The 17,676-nt window shown below is 39.0% G+C and overlaps 3 protein-coding genes across 6 annotated transcripts; 2 read left to right on the top strand and 1 right to left on the bottom strand.

Annotated features, from left to right (window-relative positions):
* Positions 1 to 1,544: 1,544 nt before the first annotated feature.
* Positions 1,545 to 3,138, bottom strand: LOC140782430 (uncharacterized). Of its 2 annotated transcripts, XM_073128984.1 has the most exons (4): positions 2,630 to 3,138; positions 2,492 to 2,543; positions 2,357 to 2,424; positions 1,545 to 2,281 (listed from the first exon to the last, which is right to left on the bottom strand). In XM_073128984.1, the coding sequence occupies exons 1-4, from the start codon at positions 2,750 to 2,752 to the stop codon at positions 1,796 to 1,798; spliced, it is 729 nt and encodes a 242-aa protein (XP_072985085.1). In that variant the 5' UTR covers positions 2,753 to 3,138; the 3' UTR covers positions 1,545 to 1,795. The 2 variants fall into 2 exon arrangements, 1 of the variants encoding a protein (XP_072985085.1); XR_012107874.1 differs by having other exon boundaries at positions 2,138 to 2,543; positions 2,646 to 2,676.
* A 2,711-nt stretch (positions 3,139 to 5,849) lies between these two features.
* LOC140782666 (uncharacterized) lies at positions 5,850 to 10,579 on the top strand. Its single transcript, XM_073129363.1, has 7 exons — positions 5,850 to 6,358; positions 7,404 to 7,601; positions 7,746 to 8,018; positions 8,140 to 8,242; positions 8,327 to 8,445; positions 9,462 to 9,638; positions 9,796 to 10,579. Exons 1-7 carry the CDS (start codon positions 6,056 to 6,058, stop codon positions 10,531 to 10,533), a joined length of 1,911 nt encoding a protein of 636 aa, XP_072985464.1. The 5' UTR covers positions 5,850 to 6,055; the 3' UTR covers positions 10,534 to 10,579.
* A 385-nt stretch (positions 10,580 to 10,964) lies between these two features.
* LOC140781245 (ATP-dependent RNA helicase DEAH13) lies at positions 10,965 to 17,636 on the top strand. 3 transcript variants are annotated; one of them, XM_073127156.1, is made up of 13 exons: positions 10,965 to 11,096; positions 11,213 to 11,334; positions 11,440 to 11,512; positions 11,607 to 11,681; positions 11,774 to 11,823; positions 11,930 to 11,990; positions 12,075 to 12,443; positions 12,887 to 13,093; positions 13,178 to 13,408; positions 13,917 to 14,030; positions 14,109 to 15,293; positions 15,387 to 16,985; positions 17,162 to 17,636. In XM_073127156.1, the coding sequence occupies exons 2-12, from the start codon at positions 11,249 to 11,251 to the stop codon at positions 16,845 to 16,847; spliced, it is 3,912 nt and encodes a 1,303-aa protein (XP_072983257.1). In that variant the 5' UTR covers positions 10,965 to 11,096; positions 11,213 to 11,248; the 3' UTR covers positions 16,848 to 16,985; positions 17,162 to 17,636. The 3 variants fall into 3 exon arrangements, with proteins under 3 accessions (XP_072983257.1, XP_072983258.1, XP_072983259.1); XM_073127157.1 differs by having other exon boundaries at positions 10,992 to 11,096; positions 11,197 to 11,334; XM_073127158.1 differs by lacking the exons at positions 10,965 to 11,096; positions 11,213 to 11,334 and having other exon boundaries at positions 11,447 to 11,512; positions 11,585 to 11,681.
* The last annotated feature ends 40 nt before the right edge of the window (positions 17,637 to 17,676 follow it).

Raw genomic sequence — 17,676 nt, 5'->3', positions numbered from 1 at the left:
TCAAGTCCTTCAAGCCCAAATCCTCCAACGAGAAGAAGATCCCAAGCAAGCAACGCACCAAGAAGAAGGTAGTCGTCAAGCTAGACTGGCCTTTCTTTAGTGTAGTGAAATGCAAGGAGGCAGACGTCGGTTCTTCTTCAACTTGCAAAGATAGCATCAATGACACAGACGAGGATCCCAAGGATTATTCCTCATTAGATGAGAAGGAAGAGGAGATCGTAGACGATGATTGTGACATGCCCAGGTGGGATGTTTCTGAATCTTTTCATAGTTGTGACTTCAAGATTGTGAAAGAAGGTTGCGAGGAAAGCGATCTAGATTATGCAATTGATGAATTCAGTTGCACAGATATCATCAAGGCAGAACCAGAGAATGTGATCAAAGCAGAGGAGATAACATGGTATGGCTTTGAATCTATTGCTAGTCCTTCTGGTGGTTCAGAAGTAACAATTGAGATTGCGCCAAGCTTGCGAGGAACCATGACGGCATTGAGTACTAGAGCAAATCCACACTCTTCTCTACAACTACTTGAGAGGTTTTGGATGCCAAATTTATTCAGCGGTTTCGTCGGGAGGATGGTACATTCCATCGAGTACTCGCATCACCTTTTCTCGATGATGTTATGGATGAATTTTAAGAGAAGAATGTTGTACCAGGCAGAGAAGATGAACGTAAAGATGAAAGCCCTGAAGGGTAAAATTGGTGCAGGGAGAAGTAAAGAAGAGCAGGAGTTGTGGAAGAAGAGGATTCTGATGGGAAACCGATGCCAAAGAGCGCATTTCGCCGACTCCTTTTATGATGCTGAGGGAAAGCAGATTGTAGAATATGGCAAAGATCATATAGAGCTTGATATTGGAGGAGGAGAAGAGGGCATGATGGTGGAGGCTAGAATTATCAGGAACTTGGAGTACTATCTTTCAAAATAATTGAGGCCATGTTGGTTGTCATTACTACTGCAAGTGTATTATATACTGATGTACTTCCAGTTTTCTTGTGCTCTTCTTCCTTTAAGTAATTTGCCAATTGGATGCAGTCTTAAGAGTTCACTTTGGTGTTCAAATAAGCATGGCACAAAGTACACATTGAAAGATTTACTTTCCTTCTAATATAGATTGCTTTAAATGCTAACACTTTTTTTTTATTTGAAGCATCAAGTGTGAATTATTGCTTACTTATTTTCTTAGTACCTGCAAGCAGAAATTCATCCTTTTAGCATAAATTTTTGTTGACGTTCAGAATATTCCGTAGCCGAAATTATTCTATCACCTTGTCGATGAAACAACAAAGGGAAAAATAGTCTATTGTCTTACAAGATTATTTACATGCATCATGCGATTTCAGTAATCAGAGTAGTATGTCTGCTAATGTCTCTCACTGTCGGCTTTATCAATTGTTTTCTTAGTTCTCATCAGTAATGAATGCAAATAAAAGGATTTGTTAAGGGAATGTGAGAGAGATGCTTCTGTTGTTTTCTTCAAAGATTAGTTTTATAGGGCAGCTCCTGCACAGATTTTTCTTGCATTAGAGCGAACTTTTTTCGAAGAGGGAGAAACAAGAGGGGCTAGAGCCGCCCTTCAATATGATTGCATTAAGAGAATTATACATGATCATTAGGAAAATTGTTTGTCTTCTGCTATATCACATTGGAGCAGAAGAACTACACTGGTTAGCATAGTTCAACTTGATTTGGTTTAGGATTTATCACCAACCAACCAGTATACAAAGGAATAACTTTTACAAGAAAATTTTCAAGTAACAAAATCCAATAAAGAAAAAATCGAACTGTACATATAATTCAGAACCAGAAACCAAAGCTTCTTCTTCTTCTTCTTGTCTGGTTTTCTGACCCAATCTCATAGATAGGTGATTCGCATCTAACTCCTTTTCTCCGATGGTTAATAGTATCAGTCGTGTGGAAGTTTCCTAGGCCCTTAGGATTCTCAAACACCGGCATCCTGTAATGTGGATAGCCAGGTGACGATAGAAGCTGCTCGGATGGATCAAAGAGCGGCGATTCTTTCCTATGTGCTGCATTGGCTCTTAAAGAATTCTCTACAACTCCACATTCTTCTTTAAGTCTATTCTGTATATCTATCAGAACAGACAGCATTTTATCTGACTTTGTTTGGGCCTTTGGATTTGAAGCTTTTTGTTTGTAGACATTAGTACAGCTCGCATGAGGTCGGGATTTGGATTTCTTGTAGCATTGCATGCAGAAATTCTTTAACCTCTCAGAGTTGAAAGCTCTCCTATTGGCTTTGTCAGATAGACATGCATATGCCTGCTACCAGAACAACAAATCCACAAAAGGATAAAGTCATAATCTTTAATCTAAACAACACCAAATCTTTATTACCTCTGAGACAAGCTTGAATGCAACATCGGCCTTGGGATGCTTGTTCTTATCTGGATGAAGCTGCAGTGCTGCACTAATTCACAAATCCATGAATCAAAACTTATCTTCGTGAGTATAATTAAAATTGAGCATTACCCAGTTGACGATATCTCTTTCGAACGGCATCAATCCCCTCATCTTCATCAACCTGTACATAAATTTCACCACAGGCACAAATAAATTGAAGTAGTAGGATTAAAAACAACAAGATCATCAACAGTAGTACATCATTACATTGAGAACTAAGTACCAGTCGATAAAGACTGTCTTCCGAGGACTGCGACGGCGATGAGTACATGAGGAGAAGGCAGATGAGATGGAGCAAATCTCCACCACTAACTGTGATTTGGATTCCATTTCCTCTCCCGTTGACCTTCTTCCCGTTGTGTTGAAATTTTGAAAGTAGTACTAGCACAAAAAAAAGAAGAGAGTATGTGATTAATGATTGCTTGCTTTTATGAGTACATTTGCTGTTATGATAGGAGATTTGGGGGCGTGCGTCAATTGGGAGAGTGCGAGGTTTTCTGCTAACGGTAGGCGAGTTTGGTGGGAAATTTGAGTGCGGTGCGGAGAGATTACCGTTGGGTTGGACTCCTAACGGGTCGCGGATCCTATGCAGCCATGGTTGCAGTACTTTTCTGCAATGGGGTACTAGGCAGCCTGTGATTAGCTTCCATGCACTATATTCAAGTGACGGCCAGGAACAGGATTTTATGCAATTTGAAACTAGAAAAGAAAACAAAAAACGCACACCTTTTTATTCAAAATATACAGCTCACGGGTTGTAGTTTCCGTATACAACCACTTGTGCACAGAAACATACACTCAAGTCACAGCAGTAAATAAAAAGACTTGAGCTTCAACTGATTGTCTTCGTGCACTAAAAAAAAAAAAATTCAACTGATTGTCTTCACCAACCAACTCTACTAGAGTTCGTAGATATCTTGCTCATGACCAAGGTGGTCATGAGTTCAACTCCAACCCTAAATAATATTGTGGAGAAATTGTTTGGTGGTTAATGGTTTGGTGGCTTGGCTCGATTCGATTGATGGCTCAGCAGTATGATTAGCTTGGAAGAACAGCTTAGTAATGCAACGACTTGAAGCAGGTCTCGACGGCGTTTGATTCGTAGCCTTTGGGCCTTGAAGAGATTGCTCTTGTTGTTGGTGTGTAAGGCCATGTGAAAATGGAACCGTAAAGAAATAAGCAATTGTGATGAGGGGAAGAAGCATTGCTATGGCAATCTTAGTAATTGTAACCTACTTACTGTGGCCTTGGGGGTTTGTTGTTTATATAGATGGATCATGGCAGTTGAATATTATTGGATGATGTGAATGGATCACCAATAAGATCATAGCGGGGAAAGAAATATTGTGATACTATAGTAGTATTACATCTTTTGCATTTATATTGGTCATGTACTGATCATAATTGTAGGTATAATTGTGATTCATGAAACAAGATTTAGGGAGAATATTTAGAAGTGAAGTGATCAATGAGAAGAGGGTGTGATTTTGTGAGAATCTAACTCCCGTGAAGGTACTTTTGGCCTTATGGTCCCGCTAAACTTCATAAGAGATTTGTGGAAAGACTAACCACAGGAAAAATAATATTCTCTTCCCTAGAGACTAAAGATTAATAACCTTGGATAAATTATATTTTGCATGATATTTATAGAGGTGATGTTTGACTTTATTCATCACAAAATGGGGTCTATGTATCTAGTTAAACCCTCATAAACATTGAACCAAACACTCTAAATTCAAAAAGTAGAAACCACTACCACTCTATGATTCTATCTATCAGATTAGTGTTTGATTTATTGCTGGCCCATACAAAATCATCTCAAATCTAAACTTCTAATCTCATAACATGACAAACAACTCAATTAGTAACCATTACCCCTTCAAGTCTGTGATTCTGTGATTAGATATTGACTAATGATGGCCCAAATCTTTGCTTAACAAAGAACTTTGTCCAAGTTCATGTGATCATCCATGAAGGCTATTCCAATATATAAATACTAATCTTTTGCAAACAAATCATTTCATTAATTCTTAAACCAGACTAAAACATAGTATGGTTCCTTGACTACTTTACCAATAAGAAACAACTATCCAAATGGGTCCCCATGCAGCACTGCTTCACACAAATTGGCACCCCTTGCAATAGTTCACCAAATAAATGTGATAGTGTGTCAAAATTATGGCACCAATCCAAGTTTCTAGTTAGACTGTCAAGTATATGGTGTAGTTTTTTTTTTCCATCATAGCTCATCTGGACCTCCAAGAAATAGTTAAGACTATGTGATATCTATTGTTAATTTGTCATAGTTTTTGGGGCCCATGATACCTATATCTAAACAGTTAATACTACTCATCATTGAATATATACTTCATCAGTCACCCTCATTTAGGTATTAATATTTGCTAAAGAAATATTGAAATGCTCTGCAAATCTAGAAGTAATTAATTATCTTACTCAATTTTCCATTTACTTTTTACCCTTTTGTAGTATAAAATTGTTATTGCTTTTCAAATAAATAACTAAATATTCAAATTAACCATTAAGAGATTTCACATTGGTTATTTTATTATATAGTACTGTAAACAACTATTGCCTCCATTAGTTTAGAATTGTTAGCTTACCTACTTGTTGAAGATGTTTTGTTTGCTAGAAGAATCAAAAACATTTATTCCATGCTTTATTATTGACTCAAGATAATGTTAGATGAGAGAGTAACACCTTAAAATATGGCAGCCAATCACAGACTGCCAAGCATCCAACTATACAGGAATTCCCTGCATTCCAGGTTGCAGGCATTAATGAGATGGTGGAGGTTGAGCTTTCCCATCGAAATTATTGTCTACTTTTAAATTAAATTATATTTTTTATCTACTTCATTATAAACTAATGGCAATTGGAGAGGCTTCATAAATACTTCTTATAGTGTATACAAACTTCGGAAACGTTATCCAAACAAAAAAAGTACCAACACAAGCTTATCTTATTTGTACCAAGTGAACTGTAACCTTACATTGTGGTGGGCCCTGCCAGCATCAATTCAGAAACACCCAATTGGAGCCGGCACCACGGATTGGGTTAAAAAGTAGGGTAACTTTATGAAGTGGGTGCGCTTATTGGAGTGCATAGTTTTTAGTTTAATAAGTTTTAACTCGTGACGACTGACGAGCTTTTGAAACGGAACGGCGCGATGCATTACGTTACGTTACGTTACGTTGTTTTATTCTTCGAGGAAGACAAGAAGTAACTTGTCGGTGTTAAGGGGTAACCCAATTACATAATTCCCGTCCAGCAACCGAAGTGGAGGGGAAATTTGCAGAAAGGTCCTCGTTATTTTTTCACCGAGGCATCGCGCTTTTGTACAAATTACACGATCCACCCGTCGCTCGACGTAGGCAATTTATACTGGAAGAACCTTATTTTCGCGAATAAATAAAGTTGAGGGGCTTCCTGCAAAACTTTGTTTCACCTAAAGCACGCAACAGGGCGAGGAGGAAGGGGGAGGGAGGGGAAGCGTAGTAGCTTCGTTAATGTCGAAAATTAGCGACTTAAATACTCGAGAAAATCGAGATTAGTCTCGAGATTGGAGTCTGGGGTTTCTCTTCTTTCGTCGATCCGTCTCCGATTGAGATCTAGATGGCGACGGTGACGATGGCGACGGCGGCGGGGATGGCGATGCTGCTCTACTTCGTACTTAGTCGAAGAATAGCGGCGAAGGAGGCGGAGGAGGAGCGGATCTCCGGCGACGATGGCGATCTCTCGAAGCTAGGAAGGCCGGGGAGGAGGAGGATCGCCCGGAGGCCCGCCCAGCCGCCGGCGACGTGGCGAGAGGCGGTGGCGACGCTGGCTGAGGCGCTCCGGTTTACCTACTCGGAGACCCTAGGGAAGTGGCCGATCGGGGATCTGGCGTTTGGGATCAAATATCTAATGAGGCAGCAGGTGAGAATTGGATGCGGCTCGTTTGTATTTATTTGTCCGGTTTATAGTACGAATTTGTTATGTTACGATGAAATTTGGTTTTCCGTGGCGATTGAATCTGCAGAAGAATGAATAACGGGATATTATCTGTTACAATTAATGCAAAAAAAAAAAAATTCTCATTTGCTCTTAGTAAACCTTCCTCTGTTATCTACAAAGTAAGTTGGGATTGTGAATAATGTGATATAGCCTGGCAAAATATTTCTTTTGGGCAAATGGAATTTTCCATGGGTTGTGATTGTATATGCTGCATTTGTTAATTTGATAATGATGTGAGGTAATATTGGAATTTTTGGCAAGTTCATATTTGTCTCCTTCGTGATAGATATAGTTTCTCATACTATCAGTGCTATGCTCATCCTGGAGTAGTGGGTATAAGAAAGATAGAGAATAACCTTTTTAAAACTTTGCCAATGCCATATCAGACGAAAACAGGACTTTATGAAGGTAAACCTAAGTGTTAACAATACTGCTTCCTTAGATATTTTGTTTGCTGAATCGTTAGTGAAGGACAAACTGGTATAGATCAAACTGTTTGTGGTACAATCTGCCATAGTACGATGAGAGGAGTCTATCATTCTCAAACTCAAAGCATATTAGCATTGAATCTCTACATGCTTAATATCTTGTTTAAGTTTTAAATTCGCTTCAAACAAGGTTTTATATAATTTATCAAATTGATCTGTTCTATCAACAAAGCATTATAAATTGTAAATTATTATTGTTCTTAGGTTTTTTTTACTTAATATATATACAAGAGAATTTAACTCCATGGAGAAGTCAAATTATGAATTTCTATCTTGGACTCAGAACAAGTGAATGATCTAATGGGGCAATAGAGATTGCCTTGTCATTTACTTCCTTCAGCATGTCGAACTGTCAAGCGTCTGATACTTTTTCAGAGAGCTCCATTGATCTAGAATACTATTGTCTTGCTGGACTGGTTGATTTTCTATATGATATTCTTCTAACTGTTTTTTATTATAACTCTACCAAATTTTTTCAGGGTAACTTGCACGTTGCAAGTGTATATGCTGGAAGTAATTGTGAGCAATTGAAAGGCTCTGAGATTATGTCTGAGTTGATTTATTCGCTAAGGTTATTAAACTTTTGCATGCTTTTCTCTAAGAAACCATTCCCAGTATTCTTGAAGTCTGCTGGATTTTCCCAAGAAGATGTTCTCCTTCAAGAGCCTAAGGCAGGGGTGAGTGGTTACTAATAGACCTTGCAAATATCTTAATTTTTGCAGTAGAATCGTATTGGGATGTTGATTGAGTTACTAGCTATAGTAAACACAAACTGATTCCTTGATTTGTTTTTTCCTAACGTGCTTTTATACTCTTTGCAGCTTTTGAAGCCTGCTTTCACAATTTTATGTGATAAAAGCTCCAAAACTTTTCTTCTTTTGGTTCGAGGCACTCATAGTATTAAAGATACATTGACCGCTGTGACTGGTGCTGTGGTTCCTTTCCACCATTCACTTTTAGATGAAGGTGGAGTCAGCAAATTAGTATTAGGTTATGCACACTGTGGAATGGTTGCTGCAGCCCGTTGGATTGCAAAATGTACTACTCCATGTCTCCTTAGTGCTGTTAGTCAATATCCTGATTACAAAATCAAGGTACTTCTAGATGTTCTAGTTAAACTGCATAGAGTGCTGCTCCGTGTTTTTAGTTATATAGATGCTTATATGTATCTCTTTTACAAATTAATAACTGATCATCTTTCCGTATTATCATTAGATTGTTGGACATTCATTAGGTGGTGGGACAGCTGCACTCTTGACATACATTCTGCGGGAACATAAAGAATTATTTTCAACCACCTGTGTTGCATTTGCACCAGGTATCATCTAAACCTTTTCAGTAATTTTTTATACTTTTTATTGCCCTTATAGGAGAGGTCAGTGTATTATCTTCTACTTGTCAGCTGCATGCATGACATGGGACTTGGCAGAATCAGGGAAGCACTTTATTACTACCATTGTCAATGGTGCTGACCTGGTTCCAACATTTTCAACTGCATCTATTGATGATCTTCGTGCTGAGGTACTGCATATTCTCAATCAATGTTTCATTTTCTGCTGATTCTTCTTTGTACTATGCCTTTTTTTTCCCCATTTGTAATGTGGATTATTTGTATTACAAGTATGATCTCTCGTGTAATACTGGTTACCAATTCTACCTGAAACTTTAATGTAAAAAAAAAAAGACTATTAGTTAGTTAGTTTTCTGAGTTTCGATAACAATAATAGCAATTAAGCGTGTTGCTATTCAATCTTCCAGCTATTTGGTTTGTTGTCTTAGTTAATGCGACAATCTGTTATTGTTGCCTTGCTATTTACACTAAAAATAACTTTTGCATCCAAATTGCTGTGATAATGTTCATAGTGCAGAATTTTAGAAGCTGCAGGTCTACATGGCTACGCATGCATATACTGAGTAGCTGTCTCCACACATGTTATGCATGTCATATTAGCTAGAGCTGTTGTGAATTTAAGTAGTCATTCACTTCTTTATCTGGTTTATTAACTTTGAGCATGAGCTTGATCTTAACCAAAAAGACAGCGGCAAAGCTTTTTCACAGATTAAAGAGTGGTTAATTGTCATTCTTGCAAATATCAAGTTGAAACGAAGTTTTTTTTTGTCATAAATTACATTACCCTTTTATTGTGTCAAATGGTTAGATCTAAAAGCCAATTTACACCAAATAACTCATCTGGTGATTTCACTTGTCACCCCTGTCCAGGGTGACCAATCTCCAATGGGAGAAATGGCCCTTAAAACTACCACAGCTTGGCTAGAAATATGGAATCCAACAGTCTATACATAGCCTGAGAGGAGGTCTGATTAGTTTAGACTTTCTGTCAGGTGTTCTGTATATTGATAACATTGATCACATCATGCACTTCCAAAATCTAGATTGATCAATAAATATCATTTCAGCAGACATGATTTACTGTATAAATAATTTTAGAATACTGGATATGCTTATATCACATCAATGACTCTAATGTTGTTATTGATTTCACGTTTGTAATTATCCTTCATATCCTCTTATTCAGGTGACAGCATCTTCATGGCTAAATGATCTGAGGGATCAAGTGCAACAGACACGTTTTCTGAATGTTGTTTACCGGTCTGCAACTGCATTAGGTTCTCGTCTACCATCTATTTCTAGTGCACGAGATAGGGTTGCAGGTGCTGGCGCGCTATTACATCCTGTGTCCAGTAAAACTCGGGTAAAAAATTGCTCAAAAAATGGGGCCGACTTGCATTTCAGATTAATAACTTCATTAACCAATCAAGTATTGGTTGTTTGAAGTTTTAGTTTTAGTTGCATTCTTCTACCTCGATCTTCGAATTTTGAGTTTGGGTTCTTCTTTCATGATATTGCAGGTTGTGATGAAAGGTGCGCAGAATGTTGCACAAGCTGTTGTTAGGAGTCGATCGGCACTCTCTTCTTGGTCCTGCATGGGAGCACGTCGTCGAGCTGTGGGCTCATTTCTAATCCCTAAAGATGAGACGATTGTTGAAACTCACTCCGCATCTCTACTGGAAAACTCTTTTACAGACGAACAAGCAGACTCTGATGTACGACTGGATAAACAGCAATTTGATAGTTCTAGTGGTCTAGACCACGAGGAAACAGATGAAAATGCACTTGTACAGGCAAATGGAGGTACTAGGGTGTCTACTGCAGAGGAGATGACTGAAGGTGATTTGTGGATTGAGTTGGAAAAAGAACTCCACCGGCAAGATGAAGATGATGAACGCGCTCGAGAAGAAGAAGCCGCTGCGGTAAAAGAAATCATGGATGAAGAAAATGCTGTCCTACAAACAGTAGAAGACAAGCAGCCAATCTCATCAGATGCCTTGGGACATCAATTCTATCCACCAGGTAAGATTATGCACATGGTTGCTTTGCCGCCTTCAGAGGATGACGCTGATGATGATGTTGCAAACGATGAATATAGCATTGGTATCTATAGGACCCCCAGAGAACTGTACAGCAAGATTCGTCTCTCCAAAACCATGATTAATGATCATTATATGCCTATGTATAAGAAGATAATGGAGTTACTGATAGACAAGCTTGCAAAGGAGGATGATGGGTGTAAAGATTTATTTATGTGAATGATTTAATAAATTTATAGGGGCAAATGCAGCAAGTTTCTTCTGATTCTGAGTCTTGTCTATATTCGTGATCATTTTCAGACTTTTTAGCAGAACATTTCAACTAACTAGTTTTCCAATAAACTTTTCAGATATTTATCAATAACAAGTTAATCATCAGATTAAGTAAAATTCGCCTAAAATAATTAATAATTTTTTGCTGTAATGTTATGTAGTAGGCCCTCTCAGAGGAGGTAACCTTCCAAAAATTGGCGGGCGAGCCGCACCCAAAGTAAGGGGCGAACTCACTCGCACACAAAGACGTGTTCGCTTCGTAGGGTGTCGGCACGACTCGCCGTCTCTATCCGATCATTGACGAGTCGCCTCTCACCCCCGACAGGACGAGTTAGGTATAAATAAGTAGCCCTCCTCCTCCTTTTATAAACCTCTCTGACTCTAATAACATTCGGACTTCCGATGTGGGACTAAATTAAAAACTCACGCGCCCCGTTACCAAAATTTCCCAAACCCCCCGTAATTCGAGGGTTTAGGGTTTAGAAGACTCTCCGTCTCTCGGCACGGAGGTACGGGAGCCCTAATTCTTCTCTTATTTGCTCTTTTTATGGGGGAATTATTGCGATTTTTCTTGATTAAGCCCTTCTTGCTTGGATGTATGATCCAAAGGTGCGTCTCTTTTTAGGTTTCGGGAGTGGAACTCTACAAAACGCGAAGAAGGATGGGCTCGAGATTGGGGGATCATAGTCAGTCTTTGGATGCCACTGTTGCACTCTTGGAACCAGATGCTATTCAAGACGGATTGGAGTAAGATTTATTCATTTGATTATTTAGTTTATTTGATTCGTATTTAAGTTATGGAAGTTTTAAGTTGGAATTGATGATCTTGTAATTATTTTCTCTACGTTGCAGTTCTAATGGGGATGGAAGCAACGCAATTATTTTGTTTGACAAGAAAAAGAGCAAATTGAAAGGAGAAGGCGAGGTATTTCTAGATTATATATGGGTACTTTTTGATATTTTTAACAAATTGGGTAATGATAGTCATTGCCTTTAGAGATTTTCCATCTTTCTGTCAGGTATCTAAGAAGAGCAAGAATAAAGAAGCTCCAGCCATGTGCAAAAGCATGCAAAGGAAGTTAAAGAAGTTGGAGGTATGTGCTTGTCTCCTTTTTTGGACTTCAGAGTTTTTTTTTTTTTTTGTTGGTTATATCTTATTAAATTTGTGTGCGATCCTTTTATTCAGGAGGAGAAGCAAAGTAAGTTGCTGCAAGCCAAAAGTATTAAGCTTCTGGGGTATGCTGCATTGTTTTGTTTCAGCCTAATTGTACTCTTGATTGTGGTGCCGATTTTGTGATAACTTCTCTGAATGATCCATCACTTTTTTCTGGTCCTGCTGCAGGAAGTATAAAATAGGGGATGGTGCATATTCTCTTCTCCATTCTTCAGGGACTATTGGTCAAGTATGTAACATTTAGTAGGATTTCTTGACTAGATTATGTTGTTGGTTTTGATCTTGTTTTGATATATGGATAATTGTGATCTAGGCCGAGACTTTGAAGGAAAAACGGAGGCGTGCTGTACAGTTGTCTAAGGCAGGATTGGAGGTACCTGATGAAGTCTCACCTTTCAAAAAGATCAGTCAGAAAGATTCTGAGGAGACTGATGTCACACAGAAATTTGATTCTGTTCTTCCGATGAAACGGAAGGAGCAAGAGAATAAGACTCTTAGCATTTCTCTTGGAACTGAAGCAGAGGCAACTGGTAAGAGCCAACCAGTTATGGATATTGGATTAAGTGTGCCACCCCCATTAGCAGAAACAGATGAAGACATTGGTATTAAAAAGCCAGAAGATCAGAAGAACTCCACATCCACTTTAAGACCTTGTCAGATGGAACAAGGGATTAATTCACAGGTGTGGCATAATATTTATACGAATAATTGTATTAGCTAATACAGGCTATATATGTTAGTTTTTATGGTCACATATTAACCACTTATTATACCTTTTTTTGTGCCCAAAACTCTGAGCAACTGCCTTGTGGAGTATATCTTTCTTCAGTCATTGTGGAGTATGAATCTCCCTTCAGTCCACATTATTAATTATTGATTCTTTTGCACTACCAAAGAATGCTCCTCCACTCCACTAACCTGAATCTCATTCATTGTTGCTCTAAGACAATATGATATATCTAGAACATACAGCATTGTATTTGATTATTCTGCACTATTATCAACATGATCACAAAGTTGCACCAGTCTCTTTCTAATGTCCATGGCTTGTTATTTCTGTTTTTTTTTTTACATTGTTGAACTTCTTAGATGGCTTGTTTTTTCATTTGCTTTTTCAAACTCCAGGCCAGAGGGGTAGATCTTATGATCCAGGAACATGTGAATGTTGCCCCAACTTTAGTGCATGTATCAAGGCCACATGAGATTGAGGAGAAAAGGAAGGATCTCCCTATAGTAATGATGGAACAGGAAATAATGGAAGCTATCAATGAACATTCTATTGTAATTTTATGTGGAGAAACAGGATGTGGGAAAACTACACAGGTTCCTCAGGTACATGTCCACTAGGTATTTCTTGTTTATCATTCGATTTGCCATGTAATACTTATTGCTCTTTGTTTAAATTTCGTGTTACAGTTCTTATATGAAGCTGGTTTCGGTTCAAGTGACCATTTTGATAGAAAAGGAATCATAGGCGTGACACAACCACGTCGTGTTGCGGTTCTTGCCACTGCCAAGCGAGTATCCTTTGAGTTAGGACTCCGTCTTGGAAAGGAGGTTGGTTTTCAAGTTAGGCATGATAAAATGATAGGCCAAAGCTGCTCCATCAAGTTCATGACTGACGGAATTTTACTTCGAGAAGTCCAGGTTCTCTGCTAAAATTTTGCCCATGTACTTTTTTTGATACACAACTGTCTTTTCCATCATGATCGTTACTTACTAAATGGAAAATAGCACGTATAGTAAAGAATTTTATAATTGAATATAAACTTCACATTTGGTATGGGTGAACAATGATCTTGTGCAACATCCTTCCCTAGTTCAATTAGTTCTTCTCGGCTCTTGGAGAGGGAAAATGAAAGCTCCCCATGGGTAAAATAATATCGTTCTAGCGTAGCTACGGTATCAACGACAAGAATGATTGGTGTTGTAAATTCAAATCTTCTAGAAGTTTTTTTTTTCTTGACTAATTACAAAGGTTTTATTCACTGGGCTTCTGTGATTTTTTAATTGAACTTATTCATAATACTGTCATCTGCTGGGAAAGACCTGTGTTGATCCTCCAAGCCCCTTTCTCCTTTTAAAGAAGCTTTATCTAAACGATACCAAAATGGTTCAGGATATTCACTAAATTAGTAAATTGGCTCCTCCGCAGAGTGATTTTCTGTTGAAGCGCTATTCTGTGGTCATCTTGGATGAAGCCCATGAAAGGAGCTTGAACACAGATATACTACTTGGCATGCTATCACGAGTAATAAGACTTCGCAAGGTATATATCCGTTAACTTGTCTTTCCATCTATCTTGATAAAGAATCTTTGCGCTGATTAACCTGAATGCGCATGGCAGAAATTATATATGGAACAGCAGGAGAAGATACTGTCTGGAGTGAGCATCAGTCAAGAAAATATGGTCAGTCAGTTGAAAGTTGTGCTAATGAGTGCTACCTTGCGAGTTGAGGACTTCATTTCAAACAGGAAACTGTTCTCCGATATCCCGCCAGTTCTAGAGGTTCCTGTAAGACAGTTTCCCGTGACAATTTACTTCTCAAAAAAGACACAAGAAGATTATATAGGTCAAGCTTATAAGAAGGTCATGTCAATCCACAAGAGACTCCCACCTGGTGGAATACTTGTGTTTGTTACTGGACAGAGGGAAGTGGAATTCTTGTGTAAGAAGTTACGGAAAGCATCACGGTGGCCTACTGAACAAAGATCCTTGGGACAAGCAGGTAATGAGATCACTGCAAGCTCAGAGATGGAAATGAAGGATATTTCTGAAGCATATGAGATAGGAAGCAATTCACCCCATCAGCAAACTGACAGATTTAACTCATACAATGAGGACGACAGCATTCCAGAGACGAGTTATGATTCATCCGACTTCGAAACACAGAGTGAGGCTGAAGATGATAGTGATGATGAAGATTCTATCACTTGTGAAGCCCCAGAAAAGGATGGTTTGGTGTTAGATTTTCTAAGAGATGTTGAGAGTGTCTCTTTACTGAAAGCTTCTTTTGAGGCTCTAGCTGGAAAGCCAAGAGATCAAAATTGCAAAGACGAATCAAGTCGTCTCGTTGCTCCTGCTGCAGATAAGAGCACAGAATCTACTCCTGTTTCTGCTGGTCCACTCTATGTTTTGCCACTTTATTCAATGCTACCTGCTTCTGCTCAGCTCCGTGTATTTGAAAATGTACCTGAAGGGGAAAGACTTGTTGTAGTAGCAACTAATGTTGCTGAGACTTCGTTAACTATTCCCGGAATAAAATATGTAGTTGATACTGGCAAAGAAAAGGTCAAAAACTATAATTACACCAACGGAATAGCAGCATATGAAGTCCAGTGGATAAGCAAAGCATCAGCTGCTCAGCGTGCAGGAAGAGCTGGAAGGACAGGACCTGGGCACTGTTATCGCCTCTACTCTTCTGCAGCCTACAGTAAAAATAATTTATTTCCTGAGTTCTCCTTTCCTGAGATTTCCATGATTCCAGTTGATGGTGTTGTACTCCTGATGAAGTTTATGGGTATTGACAAGGTGCAAAAAGCTTCTTACAAATTTCTGTCTCCTTTGCTTTGTTTCCTTGTCAGTTTTTTTGACTTATACTCAGATATTCTTTGTGTTGCCTAGGTTGCAAACTTTCCATTCCCAACCCCTCCTGAGGTCGAAGCTTTGGTGGAAGCTGAGCGCTGCTTAAAGGCCCTTGAGGCACTTGATAGCCAAGGTGGACTTACACCTATAGGGAGGGCCATGGCACAATATCCTATGAGTCCTCGTCATTCTCGTATGCTTTTGACAGTTATTCAGATCATGAAGCATCAGCAAGGCTATAGCCGTTCAAATTTGGTACTTGGATATGCTATTGCTGCTGCCTCAGCTTTAAGTTTTTCTAGTCCTTTACTTGTGCAGTTTGGGAAGGAGCATGAAATAAATGATCAGATGGATCAGGAAGAGAAACTTGATGTTGATAACTTGAAGGACCTACAGGAAAAGAATAGACAGAAGAAAATAAAAGCTATGGCAAGAGAGGCACGAACAAGATTTCGTAATCCCAGCAGTGATGCACTGACAATTGCTTATGCTTTGCAGTTATTTGAACTGGCAGAGAACTCTGTGGAGTTCTGCAGAAGCAACTCGCTTCACTTGAAGACGATGGAAGAGATGTCGAAGTTGAGAAAACAACTGCTGCAGCTGACATTCCATCATAGCAAGTTTTGTGAGGAATTTGCATGGAATCATGGAAATGCTGAGGATGTAGAGCGCTCTTGGAGGGTACACTCTAGTAAGCAGCCTTTACAAATGAATGAAGAGGAGATTTTAGGGCAAGCTATATGCGCTGGATGGGCTGACAGAGTTGCAAAGCGTGTTCGTTCATTTCGTCAATCAGCAGAAAACAATACAAAGGCCAGAGCTGTTCGTTATCAATCTTGTGCTCATAAAGATACTGTGTATCTCCATCGTTGGTCTTCTGTTTCTCAGACTGCACCGGACTATCTAGTTTATTCGGAACTTCTTCACACAAAGAGGCCTTATATGCATGGAGTAACAAGTGTTAAGTCAGATTGGCTTCTCAAGTATGCTAGTTCTCTTTGCACCTTTTCATCCCCGTTGACAGACCCTAAACCATATTATGAACCTCTAAGTGACAAGGTCTTTTGTTGGGTCAGTCCCACTTTTGGCCAGCATAATTGGCAGCTTCCATTACATAGTTTATTTATAAAGAATGGAGTCCTTCGGATGTCTGTATTTTCATGTTCTTTGCTAGAGGGGGATGTCTTGCCATGTTTAAGGTCCTTTCAGAAATTCCTGGCAGCACCTCCATCTACTGTACTGAAACCTGCGGCATTGGGTCAAAGAAGGGTTGGGGATCTTCTATACAAAATGAAGATTGGCTCAAGAGTGATTGATAGCCGTGCAATGCTAAGAAATGCATGGAGTGAAAATCCTGATTTCCTTTATCCTGAGATTCGACAATGGTTCCAGGAGGGATTTCATAATCGTTTCAGAGAAGTCTGGGAACAGATGCACCATGAGGTTCTTCTTGAGGGCCATGAGCTGTTTCCCAAGAGGGCAAAGAAAGGAAGAAAGTAGATGATGCAGACTATTATGAAGTCGAGATGGCACATTCTGGTGATTGTTCTGCCTTTTGGTACCCGATCACCATTTTCCAGTCTGTCTGACGATTGATGCCTATGTGGGCTCCCCAAAGGCTGAAACTTCTGTGATGAGGTACGATGTATGAATTATAATTATTTTTTCATTGCTTGTAATCGAAGACAAAAAAAAAATGAGGGTGATATTCGGAGCACAATGAACGTGAAACGAATTACATTTATGTGTATTATTTCCTGACATTTGCTTTAACCTTCTCATTAGTTTCTTGTCATATGCATGCCCAAATGCAGTTACTGTGGGTGACATCACAATCAGTATAATGATTCGTACAAAACAATTTTCTTCTCATATGGACGAATTGGAAATGTCAACTAGCGGCAGTAACGGCATTCAGTGATGAGAGATGGTCCGGTAACAATGAACAGTGGATATTGGTGGTAATGGAGGTGCACAAGAGTTTGAGGGTTCAGTGGGGCTTCAGACTTTAGCCTTTGTCGATCTGCCGCCAACTTCAATAGTGAAATGCAGCACTGGCATTCGAGCTCTGGCTATTTGGGTCAGTAGGACACCGGACACGCCATCTCAGAATTCACTTGTATGTTTCATTGGGAAATTATGTGCATGTTCTATTTTTTAAGTTTATTTATTTTGTCTTGAAAAGAGTTCCATCTCTGTATTATATTTATATAGGAGAACCATGATAGTCCTGGATGTCTATTGTATTATAGTACATGCACTCTATTTGGAAGTTTTCAGAGCACAAAATCTTGGAGTTGGTTCTCGTATTTCTAAACTGACACATCCC

This window comes from Typha latifolia, chromosome 2, assembly GCF_019914945.1.
Source record: "Typha latifolia isolate L0001 chromosome 2, TyphaL0001v2, whole genome shotgun sequence".
Lineage (NCBI taxonomy): Eukaryota > Viridiplantae > Streptophyta > Magnoliopsida > Poales > Typhaceae > Typha > Typha latifolia.
This window is presented reverse-complemented; position numbering and strand designations above follow the sequence as displayed.